The sequence below is a fragment of the Macrobrachium rosenbergii genome, chromosome 7, assembly GCF_040412425.1.
Source record: "Macrobrachium rosenbergii isolate ZJJX-2024 chromosome 7, ASM4041242v1, whole genome shotgun sequence".
In the NCBI taxonomy this organism is placed as follows: domain Eukaryota; kingdom Metazoa; phylum Arthropoda; class Malacostraca; order Decapoda; family Palaemonidae; genus Macrobrachium; species Macrobrachium rosenbergii.
The window spans coordinates 35,207,543-35,224,889 of NC_089747.1; the positions used below are offsets into that span (position 1 = coordinate 35,207,543).

At 46.9% G+C, this 17,347-nt stretch overlaps 1 protein-coding gene across 6 annotated transcripts in view; it reads left to right on the forward strand.

Annotated features, from left to right (window-relative positions):
* The window catches only part of LOC136840297 (prion-like-(Q/N-rich) domain-bearing protein 25), a 560,985-nt gene that overhangs the window by 266,449 nt on the left and 277,189 nt on the right, over positions 1–17,347 (forward strand). For all 6 annotated transcript variants that reach the window (XM_067106987.1, XM_067106985.1, XM_067106990.1 and 3 more), the window contains exon 6: positions 4,016–4,089. In XM_067106987.1, coding sequence (XP_066963088.1) covers positions 4,016–4,089 — 74 coding nt within the window. The remainder of the gene's footprint in view (positions 1–4,015; positions 4,090–17,347) is intronic.

Genomic DNA, 17,347 nt, shown 5'->3' on the forward strand with positions numbered 1-17,347 from the left:
GTCTGCATGGTAGTGAAAGGTCAACTATAAAGAAGAGTGGGTATTTCCGCTTGGAGCCGGGGGAGTCCTGTACTCTAATACGGTGACGGCGGAGGAGGTGTGGTGAGCACCGACCGACCAAACACCGTACCCACCGGAGTGGTAAGCGACGAGAACGCCCGACTACCTAGCGGAAAAACACAAAGTTAGCTAGTCGGCGGAGGGTAGATACTAGGGAACCGTAGGTGTTCTAAATGAATAGAACGAAGGTAAATGTCAGTGGCATGTGAATAACGACAGAAGACAGTCAGGTGGGAAACTCTAACTGGCAACATGAACACAAATTTCCCCCCCGAGATGACGGTCTGGGAGAACGACACTCGGGTTGGGAAAAACGACGCACTGACGCTAGGGAAGGGGGAGGGAGGGGGCAGGCCAGGAGAGGGGACCAGTAGCAGCGACCAGGGGTGAGTAAGCACTCCCGGGCGCCATGAGATCCACCTTTCTCCCTCTCGATCGGACGAACATGTACGAACGATAATGAGAGAGGAGAGAATGGGGAACCCTCAAAGGCCAAATGAGCAAAGAAAGGTAAAAGGAATGGGGAACAGGAGTGTGGGAGCACCCCCGGTCCCCAATCAAGATCTCGACCGGGTAAGGTCGGAACCCAGTACCGAGAGTACAAACCAATCAATGCAGAGGAAGGGGATATAGGCTATAGCGTAAGGAACAGGGTAAAGCTCTCGAGCCTTGGTAAGTTAACATAGTATATGAAAGCGAACCAAGGGGGAAGAGAGCAAGGAGGAGGGGGGGGAGGAGCAAGGAGGTAGGAGAGGGGTATATACATGAAGTTGGAGGTTAACCCGAATGTGGGTCGGACGAAGGTAGGCTACGCGAGATACCCTCGCTATTCCAGCTTAACCTTACTAGGACTCAACAGTCCAAACGGAAAGGCCAAACAGGGAGAGGGAGAAGAGCAGGCCCAACACCTCTAACCATAACACCACACAAAGGGAAGCTCAAACCATGAGGCCCTCCTACACACCTAAACCTTCCCTTCCGAGGAAGGGAAGAGAACGCCATAGCCTAACTCCTAGGCTAACCTAACACAGCCAGCTGGCTGAAGGAGGAAGCCCAGGGGAGAAAGGTATCTACCAGACTAGCCTAAAAGTTAACCTATCCTAGGCAAAATAAAATAATTCAATAATTCAAATAATCATAAAGACACATGTAGAAGGGAGGACCAAACCCAACGCGATAAGAGCGGAGGGAAAATGGCCGACCTTCAAGATTAAAAACAAAGGACATAATCCGTAAATATCAAAGACATCCGTGCGCTAGGCCTAAAATAAACCTAATAAGCATAACTGTACCATCTCAAATAATGTACCCAAACACTGGAGGAAGTGAGGGTCCAAAATACAACACATATAAGAATTGATAAAGAGCGGATAGGCCCGAGGGGAAAACTCGTAGCCTAAACGACAAGGACCAAAACTTCCCCAGAGAAGGGTAACAAAACAATATAAATAATTGCCCAATTGAATATAGGATAAGCAAAAGGCACAAAACGTAAGAAAATGAAGGGGAACGAAGCCCCGACATAAAATTCCCGCACCGAGACTGAAGGTCACATGGGGTCGGGAGAAGGTGGATGAGACGGGCGTTATAAATCCCCCTAATTATTAAATTAGAGGGAAATAAGGAGCCTCAACCACCTAAAATAAAATACAGAGATGGTACTCAACTTAGGTGAAGAAGAATCCTGGAGGATGCCATAGTACAAGAAAAAATGGGCCAAAAAGAGCGCACACACAAAAGCTGAACAACAGCGGACGCGTGCTAAAAATGGAATGTGGGTGACGCTGGTTTGTTTACAGTCCGCGAGTGGTGCGGGGTTTGTAACGGCACCTCACTAGGTGGGACTTTTGACATTGGGAATGTTTACAGGGCGGAGGCCTGTGATTGTGACAATCTCACCCTTTCTCATACAAGACTCCATTTCATGGAGCTCGCACTGGGGGTAGTAACTCCAGCTTAGCTTTTTAGCTTTTCTCTGGTATGTTTAGCAATAGCTTTACCTAGAAATAAGTGCTGAAAGGTTATTTCACTGGCTGACACAGGTCGGAAAACCCAGAAAAGGGATTTTGACAAAGGAAAAATCTATTTCTGGGGGAAGACCTGTGTCACCCGGTGACCCATCCCTGTATTTCCTTTCCCCCCCTGAGTGGCATATCAAGCTTGGGGGTTGCTAACTTGGGATGTTTACAAGATGGCGGCTGAGGTGGTGGTTGGCTGGGTGAAGAGGGTGAGGTATGTAACGGCTGCTCACTTTTCGGGGTTTTGAGATTGGAGAGCTCTATAGGGCGGAGGCCTGTGGCAGTGGCACCACTCACCCTTTGTGTATACCGACACCATATAATGGTGTTCGATCTGGGGTCGTAACCCTGGCATTGATTTTAGCTTTTTCTCTGGTATATTTAGCAATACTTATACCTAGAAATATGTGCTAAAAGGATATTTCACCGGGTGACACAGGTCTTCCCCCAGAAATAGATTTTTCCTTTGTCAAAATCCCTTTACTGTACTCCATGCTCTGAGAGGTATCACACTGAAGTGAATTACCAATAAAAGTTACATAATCTAATATTCGAATAATTTCCTACATCATTTGCATATTTTATCACTTCTATAATAAAACATTATAAAAACATAATACTGTAATACAGTTATGCCTCAGTTCATGAACTTAATTTATTCGAGGACCCAGTTCGTGACCCAAAAAGTTCATGACCTGAATCAATTTTTCCCATTTAAAATACAGTAATGTAAATATAAATAATTTGTTCAAACCTCAGAAACACTGATTTTTTCATTTTTTTATGTTTTTCTGAGACAAAGAGTGGAGGACATAATTAAGAGTGTATAAAGACATGGAAATTTTATTTGGAAATTGTAAAGCCCTTAGTCTGCTAGTTATAGCAGGTTCAGTCTTTTCTTGAACCAAATGAAAGAACAGCCTTGTAATCACTTTCCTTAATTTTGAAGCCCAGCCACGAGTATTTAGGGAGCATGAGTGTACATTATTTGTATAGGAATGTTCCTTTGTATCAGTAGGTATTCTTCTAATTTTGAATGTCATTTGTTGGGTTGTTAGACCAAGGCTCAGGGGTGTCATTCATACCACTTCTGCAGAGGCAACATTCTCAAAAAGGTTGCTCTTACCTTTTCATTTCATGAGCCTTACTCCCTGCCAGAGATACAGTACACATTCTGGCAGTACAGTATTACTTTTCAGGAGGGATTCCAGATCAGGTAGGAATGTGTTAGGTTTCATGTAAGGAAACTTTTGTTTTGCTTGGCTGAGTGGATTCTCTCCATATGGGAATCAGCTATCTTTAACAGTGGGTAAGATTGATCCCAAATATTGTATACTGGATTTTCATAATAAGATTTATTGTATGGATACTTATCCACTGGTAAAGTGCAGCTTTGCCCAACCTTCCCACAACTTAGAGGGTTGTCAGAGGGAACTCTGACAAGAACTAAAACATTCAAAACACTAGGTGGAGAACAGGTGAACTGGACATTCATCTGGGACACCCAAAGAATCATCTTTATTTTGAATGGTGACATCACTTGCTGACACAAAGATGAAGCTGCCTCTGACAGTATGTATGTATGCAAGTAATAAATTTTGTTATTAATATAAATTTACATTTTTCTTATGAACTTATGAATCATACATTATGTCAAGGTACCCTCATCGTAGCCCCATGATTCTTGACATCCTTCTTCATGTGATGGAATGAACTAGAGCTAAGTTCTTACTTCATTCCCATGGTCCCAAGAGGTGCTTGCCCATACTTTTACTGATCATTTACTATCTCTTCAGTAGATGAAGATTTTGGAATTGGTGGGAATTTCTGGAATTGTTTCTGGGAACATCATCACCACAATATGGGCTATTTATGATTGATGAGTGTATGAAAAATATGTCATTTTTTCCCTATTGAATATTGAAATTTTTTTCCAGGGATGATGTGTATGACTTTGAAATTCAAGGATGCATTAGTCGACAGTCTTATATGGAGAAATTTAATCTTACAGGTAGGAAAATGATTGTGTTCTAAATGTTTTGCGTAATGACTAAGTTGGGGATCCAGCAATTAATTTTTTGCTCTAAGCTACCCAGAAAAGCTAAACCTACAAATTGTTTCATGAGAATCAAGACTTAAATCAGCAAAGGTTAGTCAAGATTCTGAAATGTTGAGCACCTGGAGCTTAGCTTATTTGAAAAAGGCTCAGCCATAAAAGGGGAGAAGCATGACCTACTAGTATTTAGGGAAAATTATGGTGTTCAGTATAGGAACCACCAACTGAAGTACTCACTTGAAGCATTTGAGTAGAATGTGCAGCAGAGTGTTTGGTATTTCCTTATTGCATCCACTTCACTTCAACCCTTGCACTTTTCCTAGCTTTTGGAAAAATACTGCCAACATGGATGTAAAGCCCAGAAGAAATTTTGATTCAAACAAGGATATTAGGGGTGTATCCACCAAACATGGATTTCTGAGCATAAAATGAACCATGGAATATGGGACAGCACAGTGTTTTTGACTCTGTTTCTTGCCTGAAACTTGCTGCTGATTCTTTAAGACTGTATGCAAATACATTTCCTTTTTATTACAAGTTTAAGCTTCTTTCTCGGCATCTTTTCCAGCTTCTATGTGGGGTCAATGTTTCTGATGGCTTTTCTCCGCACATTGTCCTCTGCCAGTTGTTTCTCTCAGATCTTCTTAAACAACATCCATCTACCTTTGCTTCGGTCTTCCTCTCCTCCCTATATGTTTCATCCCTTCTCATCACATGGCCATACCACTGCAATCTTCTTTTCTGGGCCTTCTTTGATAGTTGTATGACTTTAGTGGTTCCTCTTATTCTTTTATGCTTGATCCTGTCCATTTTTGTCACTCCACACATCCAATTTCTTCTCTTGTGTTTCAGCTCCATAAATCAGAGTTGGTCTCACTACTGTCTTATACACTCTACCTTTAACTATTTTGTTGATTCTGTGGTCACACAAGACACTTGGCATCTTTCTCTAATTTTTCCATCAAGCTTGCACCCTGTGTATTATTTCTACATCCAAATTTGCATCACCAGCTACTGTTAAACCAAGATACCTAAATTTTTCTACTCAGTTCAACCTTGTCCCTTCTAAATTAATCTTGGAGTCTTGATCTTCGTTGAACATTAAGTATTCAGCCTTCTTTCTACTGATCTTTAATCCTCTGGCTTCCAGTACCTTCTTCCATTGCTCTAGTTTTGACTCCACTATCCATCTTTTGGTGCTGCATATCAAAATGTCATAAGCAAACAGCATACACCGGGGGTATTGATCTCTTATTCCTTGAGATAACACATCCATTATCAGGTCGAAAAGATATAGACTTAAAGAAGATCCACTCTTACTGGTATCCAATCAGTTAACCCAACACTGCTTCTAAGCAGCGTTTTTGCTCCTTCATGCATATCTTGGACTAACCTCTCATACTTCTCTGGTGTTCTCTTTGCTTGCATACACCTCCAAATGACTTGGTGTGGGACTCTATCATAAACCTTTTCCAGATCTATGGGATACTATGTGCAGTTCTTTCTGCTTTTCCTGGTGTTTTTCCATCATCTGTCAAAGGGCAAACACTGCATCTGTCGTTCCTCTTCCTGGCACGAAACCAAACTGTTTTACAGCTGTAGGTGTTTCTTCCTTAATCATTTGATCCATTATTCTATCCCAGATTTTCTTGGTATGAGACATTAGCTTTATTCCCCTGTAATTTGCACCCTTCTCTTTATAGATAGGCACAATAAAGCTTTCTTTCCATTCTTTTGGTATTTTTTCTTGATTTTATATTTTCTTTGCTAGATCCCACAGCATGTCTATTCCTTCTTCTCCTAGGCTCTTCCATACTTCTGCAAGAATTCCATCTGGTTCTATTGCTTTACCACTTTTCGTCTTTAGTGCCTTTTATACTTCCTTTACAAGCTTAATGAAGTTTATAATTTTAAGAGAATTATTTTTGGCAGTATACCCTGAATATGTTTTATTTACTTTTAACAAAGTGAGCAGGAAAGTTAACAGTAATTTCAATTATTTGGGATGAATCTTACCTACTGTTATAAATAGCTATATCTTCATGCCAGCAGGTGAATCGGCATTGAGATAAAAGAAATCGCTTGGCTGACCCAAAGTACTGTCTAGTATACTTTTTCACCACCAGGTGTGTGCCACCAGGTGTGTGGAGTGTTTTAGCTCATCAGACTTCATGCTGCAGCTGTAAGTGGTTGTTGGTACTGGATTTCTCTGGTTTGGGTGATAGCTGTTTACATGGACTGTATTTTATTTGTGCCTTTGTTTTTAAGTATGTTTTCCACTGGAAGCAAAGTAAGAACATCGGGCTCTGCAGATGTTAAGCAAGTTGTTAAATTTTGAATTAATTGACACACTGTGCTGGCTGCAGGAATTAGAGTGTGATCTTGAATACTGTATAGAGGAGTGTAGGGATTGGTTGGAGGACTTTATGCTTTAGTTTCTTAGTTATAGAAGAAAATGGGAGCAGGTAGTTTGAGGAGCAAACAGTTAAGTCAGGACATAATCTGCCATTTTATATAAGTAACTTACCAAGTAACTACATAGCTATTAGTTTCACTTAATTGAGGCAGTTCTAGATTTGAAATTCATGGTAACATGCTATTGTTTTAGTGTAGGTAACTAGACCCTGCCCACTACTGGGGAAGAATAGGTACAGCAGTGCTTAAGAGCCCAATTTGTTTCTGCCGGTCAACAACTGTGCATGGTTGGTTGAGCAGCTCTGATATGAACTTTGCCGGATGGTCTTTCGTCTTTGGTGGAGCATTCATTCGTGTTGGCAGCATGCTATTTATTAGCTTAGCTAGCTTATTGTTCAGACTTTTGACTTATTATGACTTAGTATGTCAGATTCTAGCATGTCTAGTATTAGGTATTGCAGCAAAGACTGTAATATTAGACTTACTTCAAGTATGACTCACACACTTTGTGTTACCATTGTAGAGGGCAAATTTGCTCCTTTGAACATAAGTGTGACGAATGCAAAAAATTAGGATCAGGGTAAATGGAAAGTTCTGGAAGCACATCTAGATGGACTCCAAAGAGACAGACAGGGAAAGGCGGCTGCTAGAGCCAAGGCTAAAGGTTTAGCTAGCTAGGTTTCTACTCCGAAATCGGATATTACTTCTCAGCCTGTGCCTTCTACACCTCTACCTGTGTTCTCCCCAATCACCAGCCCTGTGACTTTTCTCAAACTCTGTTACCTGGCTCCCATTCTTCCAAACCCAATGCCATCGCCAGCCTAGAAGCTAGAATTGACCAAAAGTTTGGTCTGCTTGTTAATACCGTAGCCCAAATCAGGTCAAGGCCCTTATGGATCAGGTAAGTGTAATTAGTGTTGGTGCAAGTGCAGTGCAAGTGGAGGAGGTGCCTATTCTCGCCCCACCGATGCTCCTAGACGAAGGCCAATGTTAGACTCCCCCAAACCTGGGAGGAAGCAAACTGAAAGTCCAAGGGAGGTTGGTGGGGTTTGTCCACGGGTAGTTGCCCCCTCAACCGAGGCTGGTGACTGAATCCAGGGCTCAGCGGATTGCCATTGGAAAGGCATTCGTACAGATGTGCATGCTCTGTTGTTCAGTGATTCGGACATGGTGTGGACAGGGGGCATAAACGTTTTCCAAAAGTGTCAAGGCCATTGAAAAGGCATGCTCCTTCCACTGAGCTGGCTTCCCAGCTCCCACATGAGATTCCCAGGGAACAAGAGCACACTCCTCTTCCCTCCTGCAGTTTTTGGGTTAGTCCCGAGCGGGTTGTGCATAACATTTTGATGACAGAGAGCCAGTCTTTGACACGGCATTCCTCATCCAAGATGTCCGAGCACCCGTTGTCCAAATGTGCAGTGTCAAAGTGTTTGGTGTTCAAACGGCCAGTGTTCAAACACCTAACTTCCAGTCCCAGTTGGCTTGTGCATGACACTTTGACGATGTTGAGCCGGTCTTTGACGCGGCATTCCTCATCCAAGTTGTCCAAGTGTCCAGCGGCCGAGTGTCTGGTTTCCGAATGCGTAGTGTCCGACCATTCTGTGTCAAAGCACCAGTGTCCTAGCGCCCAACTTCCGAACGCCCAACTAAAGAGAGCCCAACTAAAGAGCGCACAGGGTCTGAATGCCCAATGTCCAAGCATATGGTGTCGGATTGCCCAGTGTCTGAGTGATCATGTTACAAGCACTCAGTGTCCAAGCACCCAACTGCCAAGCAGCGCCCAGTGTCTGTATGCCCAGTTACAGTGAACCCCTCGCTACTTCGCGGTTCGACTATCGCGGACTCATGACTTCGCGGATTTTTTCCATTACGTATGTATATTATAAGAGAAAATATATAGCGGATTTTCCGGAAATTTCAAAAATAGTCGCGATATATGAAGACCCAAATATTTCATTAATTCCATTGATAATTATTAATATCTGCTAGTACTGTTGGTTCATTGCATTATTACATATAATTCAGTACAAAATGAAATTAAACAAAAGAGAATGTGATCATACGATAATTCATTATAGTACTAGTAAAATTAAACTGAACATGAAACGCTAATCAGATGCAGTCTGACATTGTCATATTTGAATGGTGTAAGGCTGCTGATGGCTACATATATACTAATTATAAAATACAAATGTAATGAATGTGCATCTTTTCCATGAATCTTTTGTACTGCATCCAATAATATTGTTTGTTGCAAAAATCACATCTCGAATAAACCTATACTACTACAACAAAAAAAGCATAAAATAGCGTAAAGTATATTTGAATTTGAAACTAGCATGTAAGATGGGCTGTGATTGGTTCCATTTGTGATAGATGACGAATCAGCTCCCAAGTTTTGTAATCTCGCCTGTGATTGGTGTTTTGACCGTTTCTCCGACCCGCAGCAGCTTCCCTTGTCTCTGACCTGCAGCATCTTCCTCGCCGCCACTTCGTTTCCCGCTCTCTCGGTAGATATATATGTTTACATTACCAGTGCTGTGCGTGACAGTGTGTGTTTGAAGTTGAACTTTTTTTTGAACTTTGTTTAACCCCTACAATGGCTCCCAAACATTCTGCTTCTGCTAAGGCTGGTACTGAGCCTAAACGCCAACGGAAAATGATGACGATTGCTGAGAAGATGACACTTCTCGATATGTTGAAGGAAGGGAGAAGTTACGCGGCCGTGGCCCGCCATTTTGGAGTGAACGAATCCACCATTCGCTACATTAAGAAGGATGAGGCGAAGATTAGGAAGACGGCTGCCATCACCTTTAGCAAGTCAGCAAAGCGAGTTGTTACGGCTCGTAATAAAACGATCGTCCGTATGGAAGGTGCTTTGTCAATCTGGATTGCCGACTGCCGGAAGAAGAAAATAGCCTTGGATACGAACACCATCCGAACCAAGGCTTTGAGGTTGTATGAGAATTTCAAGCGCAAAGGAACCTCAAGATGATGGCGACCACGCTGAAGAAGAAGAGGAAGACGACGAAGATGATGTAGATGAACCTCAAGCAGGGACATCCACTGATTCCCAGCCTCAGACACGACGTTTTACCGCCAGCAAAGGATGGTTCGCCAAGTTTCAGAAACGCTCGCCTGAAAAAGCGTTTCCTGCATGGCGAGGCTGCTTCCGCTGACACGGTCGCTGCTGAAACTTACGCGAATGAGACGTTCAAGAATATTATAGCTGAAGGTGGATACAAGCCCGAACAAGTCTTTAATATGGACAAGACGGGTTTGTTTTGGGAAGAGAATGCCATCGCTGAACTTTCCTGTTCAAAGAAGAAGCCAAAGCCTCTGGCTTTAAAGCATTCAAAGATCGTGTTACCCTCGTGATGTGTGGCAATGCTGTGGATTTTTGCTAAAGCCAGGGCTTATTTATAAGTCGAAAAACCCTCGTGCTTTTGAAAAATAAAAATAAGAATCTCCTTCCCGTGTATTGGATGCATAATCCAAAAGCATGGATTACAAAGATGCTGACCTCCAACTGGTTCCACCGGTGTTTTATCCCACAAGTCAGTAAATATCTCTTAGAGAAGGGCTTGCCATTTAAGATCCTTCTCCTGTTGGATAACGCTGGTGGACACGCCGACTGATCTTTCGCATGAGGGCATTCAGGTTGAGTTCCTGCCACCCAACACAACATCCTTAATTCAACCGATGGACCAGGGGTTATCAGGGCGTTTCAAGGCCCTCTACACGAAGAATACCTTGGCGGACCTCGTTGCGTGTGTGGATGCCGCCAAGAAGATGAGGATGAAACATTCAATTTGAAGGCGTACTGGCGGCAGTACACAATTGCCACGTGCCTTCAGAACATCCAGAAGGCACTGCAAGAAATGAAACCTGCTACCGTTAACGCGAGCTGGAGGAAGTTGTCGTCCGAGATTGTTTACGACGAAGAGGGATTTATGCCTGCCGAGATTCAACACTCTGCAGTACGGAAATCTGTGCAGTTGGCTGCGATAATTGGAGGTGACGGGTTTGGCGACATGACGACGGAAGACGTTGACGAGTTGTTGGACTGCCATTCCCAGCCGCTAACTGACGAGACCTCAAGACCTGACAAAAATCAGCCAGTGAGGAAGAAAATGAACCACAGGAAGAGACCCAAGAAGTTGTCGAAGAAACAGGCTTAACATTAGAACGGGCTTGCCAAGCTCTGCAACCTAGCGAAGGAGCTGAAAGAATTGTCACAAGAATGGGACGAGGATATGGTTCGTTCTCTGCAGTTCTGCAACAAAATCGATGAAGACATGACTCCTACAGGATGCTCTTCGATCGAAAAGAAGCAGCGGCAGCAACTTCCGATCACAATGTTCTTCCAGCCTCAAAAAAAGAGCCAGTTCCTCCTGCTACTATGCCTTCGGAAGAAATTGAAGAAGTGTCCCAGGAAGAAGTTGAAGAGGTGTCCCAGGAAAAGACACCTCAGTCTGAAGAGACATAAAATACAATCATTGGCTGCACAGTAGAAGACATCATCAGCTTCATCATCATCATTTCTACTGTGCAGCAAATTCATCGCCATCATCATTCAAGTTTTTCAAACTTCTTTCATGGTGGGTACAGTAACAATCTTTATTTCTTTATATACTTTAATATTCTAACATTTTAATATTAGTGCCTGTTTTAGATTAGGTACTGTACATGCATTAAGTGTTCTGTACATTAAAGGGTGGTTTGTTAACAGTACATACGAGGAGGGCTTTATTGTAACTTCCAACTCTATCGTGGTGAGTAAAATACTGTACAATTGTACAGTATGCACCATAACAATCTTTCTATTTTTTTATGTTCACTTACTGTTTTATTGCTTATCATTTGTGCCTGTGTACTGTATGTACGTATTGTAGATATCTGTACATTACTGTAAAGGGTGGTTTGTTAACAGTACTATGTAAAGGGAGGGTTTTAAAAGTCTGAATGCATGTTAAATAAATACTGTAAATATGGTGTCCCTACTTCATGGATTTTCAGCTATCGCGCCAGTTCTGGAACATATCTACCGCGATAAACGAGGGTTCACTGTACCGAAAAATATATGCCAGAATTCTCACCTTCGGCACACTTGACGTCAGAAGCCAAACATTTGGCGCCAACTCCTGCCGTCACGGATCCTTTGTTGGAACCTATCCAACGGCAGTTGGATAACATCCTTGGACTTTTGCAAAAGCAACCTGCTGCTGCACAGGATCAAATGAGGAAGCTGACGAAGAAGCCGTTGATCAAGATCATCCTATATCAGTGTATTCGGCCTCTTGAAGTACTTCCTCTTCTGCTATCCTACTGTCTTCTCTCCAAGTGCCCCGTCATCACCTGGTTCGGCCTTCATGATGAGACAGCTAGTAGAGGTCTCCAGACTACTGAAGGTGGCCTTCTCCTCATCCTATAGGAAGGCATTATTGGGCACTGATAGTTGATTAACAGGAAAGAGGGAGCTGGGTAAAGTGGTTTTCAGTGCATCTCCCTCCTGTCTGTCGCCAAGGAGGTACTTATCCTACTCTACTGGGGAAGTGCCTTCGCTGGGGGTTTCTGCCTCCTACCAAGGGGACTTCTCCAGACTTGTGGACGCAATGCAGAGATCAGCTCCTAACTCTGCTAAGATTACGTTCATGTTTTCGGAGTTAGACCGTTTTGTGAAAGATGTTTTTTAAAGTCTTCGAAGTATTCAGCTTCTTAGACTGGCCAAGAAAATAGAAGACTGTAGTACACTTCAAGAGGACTTCGCTGCAGACTGGCTGGGAGTACTCTTGTGCACGGATAAGGCCATTAGGGAAGGCTCCCAGGAGCTGGCTACCTTATTCTTCATGGGGATTCTTAAGAAAAGGGAACTATGGTGTACCTTTACTTCCAAAGTTGTTACTCCCTCTCAAAGATCGTCCTTTCTGTTTGCACTTTTAGATCGGTCAGCTTTATTCCCAAGAGCTACAATAGAACAGATCATGTCGGACTTACAGAAGAAGTTGACACTGGATCTTTCGTTGCAGTCGACAAGGCGTGCCAAGGATCCACCTTGTAGCACATCGGTTCCGTTCAGCATGAGAACTGCTTCCCTGTTGCAACAGCAGCCTTTTCAAGGCAGACGAACCAAATTTCGGCTTCATCCGTGCTCGAGTCTGTGATCAGTTCGGCCAACCAAGAAGTCGTCCTCCAAACTGGCCTCTCGCAAGTGAGATTCCAGTCCTCCGTGTCCCTGTAGGAGCCAGGCTTCTCCAGTTTTGGGACAATTGGGAAGCCAGGAATGCAAAACCCTGGGTAGTAAAAGTCCTACAAGAGGGCTATGCCATCCCGTTAAGGGAAAAACTTCCTTTGACATCCTTCCTCATCAGCTTAACAGCCTACTCGGAAGGCTTGGAGAGGTTGTTGGCCCTGAAGGAAGAAGTATCATTGCTACTTAGGGCTGTGGAGTTGGTTGAAGACGTAAGCACAGAGGGGTTTTACAACTGTCTGTTTGTTTGTAAGAGGTGCAAAAAAACGAGCAGGTAAAAGAGAATTGCTACTTTATTCAAGATCCAGGCAGTTTATATAGCGGCAGACTGGCGCCATGCCGCGGCAGACAATGAGATCGAGAGTGACCTGAGGTCGATAATAATTAATAATATACAGCGAGCGAGTACACTTTACAACATAAAAACAGACAGAATTCAAATATATATATATAATCTTGATGCCTGTGAACGAAGAAATACAAGATACACAATTGACAGCAGGTGAACAAATATGTACATAGTTTAAATGATTGAATTCGTGTGACCTGGCACGTCAGGCATGACCAATTGCACAGGTGAAGAAAATGGGATGCCACCATAGAAAACTTGCTCAGCGGAGACTTAGCAAATGACGCGTTCAGTGGAGACTTCGCAGACAGCTCTGTAGGTGCCTTTACAAATACTCCCCCCCAAGATGTGGGACGCGTCTGATCAGTCTGCGTATCTGCTGGGGCGCTGAAGGGTGCCGCGGCTGCGTGAGTACAATGGGGGAGCACCCTGTGCGTGAGGCTGCCTGACTGCGGTTGAGGGCGGGCTTTTTCGGGGGCGTCCACGCGTGCCCGCTGCTTTCGGGGACCTGGTTGCGGTGAAGGATGACCGGGCAGGGGTTGTGCTGCGGTGACGTGTGTGTCCTCCTCCAGGAGGGCGGGCTTGATCCGGTCTGTCGACACCCAATCGTTCCTCCCGGAAAGTGCAAGCAGGAACGCCTTGTTGTTCCACTCCAGGACACGGAAGGGGCCCCTGTAGGGTTTTGTCATTGGCGGTCGGATGGCGTCGTCCCTGACGAAAACGTGAGTGGTGGATACCAGTCCCGGCAGTGTGAAAGTGGCGACCTGTCGGTATATGTCCGCTTGCAGGGGGCAAACTTGCCGACCACGTCGCGGAGCCTCTACAGCGATGGGTTGTGGTGATCTTCTGTCACAAGTTCGCCCAGGACCACGAGGGACTCGCTGTAGGTTTTCTCAGCTGTGGACGGGATGCTGTCGGCCCTGGGGGCGGTCCTCAAGCCGAGGAGGACCCACGGCAGCTGATATTTCCAGTCCTCGGCGGTGCAGCGGGCCATGAGAGACGCCTTCAGTGACTTGTGAAACCGCTCGACCAAGCCATTGGCCGCTGGGTTGTAAGCCGTGCTGGTGTGATGCGTTGTCCCCAGCAGCCGAGCCAGGGCAGACCATAACTCGGTTGTGATGTGGTCCGGGATGCCGAAGTGGCTGACCCAGCTGGAGAGCAGGGCCTCGGCACAAGCGCTGGCGGTGGCTTCTTGCATTGGTGTGGCTTCAGGCCACCTCGTTGAGCGATCTACCACCGTCAGGAGATATCTGCACCCGCCTGATGGGGGAAGGGGCCCGATGACGTCGATATGAATGTTGCCGAAGCGCCGCTCTGGCTGCGGGAACTCGCCTACCCCGGGCTGTGTGTGACGTCCCACCTTGCAGGTTTGGCACTGCAGGCACTGTTACGCCCAGGCCCTGGCGTCTTTCTGCACACCGTGCCAGACGAACTTCCCTGACAGCAACTTGCCGTTGATCAGAGGGATGTGAGAGGCCGTGAATGATGTCGAACACCTGGCGGCGGCGGGAGGCTGGAACTAAGGGGCGGGGTTGGCCAGTACTGATGTCGCAGAGGAGACTTGGGCCTCCGGGGTGAGGGGCACGTCCCTCCACTTCAGGGATGTGACGGCAGTGCGGTAGGCTGGGGTTTCTGGATCCGCGACCTGTTCCCTGGCGAGGTCTTCGTAATTTACACTGAGCTGCACCGCGTTCAGCTTGACTCTGGAGAGGGCGTCCGCCACAGGGTCTTTCTTGCCGGGGAGGTACCTAACGGAGCAGGTGAATTCGGCGATGGCCGAGAGGTGTCGCTGCTGCCTGGAAGACCATGTGTCCCCCTGCTTAGTGAAGGCGTGAACCAACGGCTGGTGGTCCATGAAGATATGAAGGGTGTCCCCTCCAGGAGGAACTTGAAGTGCCGGACTGCTCGGTACACTGCGCAGAGTTCCCTGTTGAAGGTGCTGTAGCGGGCCTCTGCGGGGTTGAACTTCTTGCTGAAGAAGGCGATGGGCTGGGGTACGCTGTTGATGACCTGCTCCAGGACAGCACCACAGGCAACGTTGCTGGCGTCTGTCGTCAGTTGGAGGGGGGCGCTGGGATCCTGGTGTGCCAAGGCAGTTGCCTCGGCGAGGGCGACCTTCATCAGGGAGAAGGCCTGCTGCTGGCTGGGTCCCCACAGCAAGGACTTTGGTTGGCCTTTCAGAACTTTCGTCAGGGGGGCCGTGGTGTGCGCGATCCCGGGGATGAACCGCCTGTAGTAGTTCACCATCCCGAGGAACTCCTGGACGGCCTTGACGGAGGTGGGGCTGGGGAACCTGGTGACGGCTGCGACCTTGGATGTGAGCGGGTGGACACCTGCCAGGGATATCTCGTGGCCCAGGAAGTCAGCTTTCTGGACGCCGAAGGTGCACTTGTTGAAATGCATGACGAGGCCGTTCTCCTGCAGGTGCTGCAGGACTGCCTGGATGTGTTTCTGGTGCTCAGTGTGGGACCTGGAAAATATGAGGATATCATCTACGTAGCAGACGCAGAACTTCAGGTCCCCCAGGATGCTGTCCATGAGCCGCTGGAAGGTCGCCCCGGCATTCCTCAGGCCAAAGATGGAGAAGGCGAACACGTAGGACCCAAAAGGCGTGATGGTGGCGGTCTTTGGTATATCCTCTGGTGCGACCGGTACCTGAAAATAGGATTTTAAAAGATCTAATTTGGTGAATATTTTGGCCCCGTGAAAGGAGGCCGTGAGATCCTGCATGTTTGGCAGGGGGTAGTGGTCGGGCTCCGTTGCTATGTTAAGATGCCTGTAGTCGCTGCAGGGTCTCCAGGAGCCATCCGGTTTCTGCACCATGTGGAGGGGGGAGGCCCACGGACTGGAGGCCTTCTTGCAGATTCCCATCCGCTCCATTTCAGCGAATGCAGTTTTGGCCTCCTGAAGGCGCCGTGGGGGAAGCCTCCGGAACTTCGCATGTGTAGGGGGACCGTTCGTTTTTATATGATGGTATATGCCATGTTTGGCTGGGGCCCCGGGGACTTGGCGGAGCTAGGGCCTGAATACATCCGGGAACTCCGTCAGCGGCTGTGCATACTGGTGGGGGGCGGTGGAGCAGATGGTAAGTGCCTTGGGTCCCGTTGCCAATGGGAGGGACCTGCAGAAGTTGGTGTCGAGGAGGCGCTTCCGCCCGACGTCGACTGCTAGCCCGAAGTGGGCAAGGAAGTCAGCACCCAGGAGCAGGGTCCCTACGTCCACGACGATGAAGTCCCAGGAATAACTCCGGCCAAGGATGGAGATTGACAGGGGCCTAGTGCCGTAGGAGAGGATGGGGGATCCGTTGGCGGCCGTCAGGGAGGCAGCCGGATCCGGTTCACACTTGAGGTCCTCCTTGGATGCTGGGAAGATCGATCTAACGGCCCCCGTGTCGACCAGCATCATCCTGCTGGAGACAGTGTCACGGACGTAGAGGCCTAATGATTCTTGGCCCCTGGGTTTTTTGGCTGCCATGGCAGTCTTTCCTGCTGGCTGCCGCCTCCCCCGTTTTTTGAATGGGCGAATGAACAGGGCGGCAGGCAGTTCCGGGCATCTTTGCCAAACCGCTTGTGGTAGTGGCATAGGCCCGGGGAACTCCACTTGTTGTGGGGCAGTGGGTGCCTTCTGGTGACGACGTTGACTTCCTGCTCCGCGCCTTCTTCCTGCTGGATGGAGTTCACTGGTAGTGTGGGCGCTGTTAACCGCTTCGTTGCCTTCACGCAGTCCATCAGGTATTGTGCCGTTTGGATGAGGACGTCGAGGGGCATGGTGTAGGGTTGAGGAATCTGGGAGGAGCTGGCGAAGGAAGATCTCCCGCGACAGGCTTACTTCCTGCTGCTTTTTGCTGCCGTCAATGTCTGCGAGTGAGAGCAGGTCTTCGATCATGCCCCATGACTCCAACGCGCTTAAATCCTGCCGCGGGTTGACGGCAAGGTCGATGGCGCGGGTGGCCCGCTCGGCGATTGTTAGGGAGCACGTCTCGAGGAGGGCCTTCTTCAGGAGGTGGTATGTGAGGCGGCGTGCGGTGGACATCCGCTGGACGAGTTTCCAATAGATCTCCTCCGGCAGGGCGTTAAGGACTGTGTCAGCCTGCAGCACTTCATCGGTAAGGTCCGCTATCCTGAACTGGCTCTCGACTCTATACAGCCACGTCGTTGGGTTCCCCTGCGTGAACGGCAGCAGCTTTATGGACAGGGCGG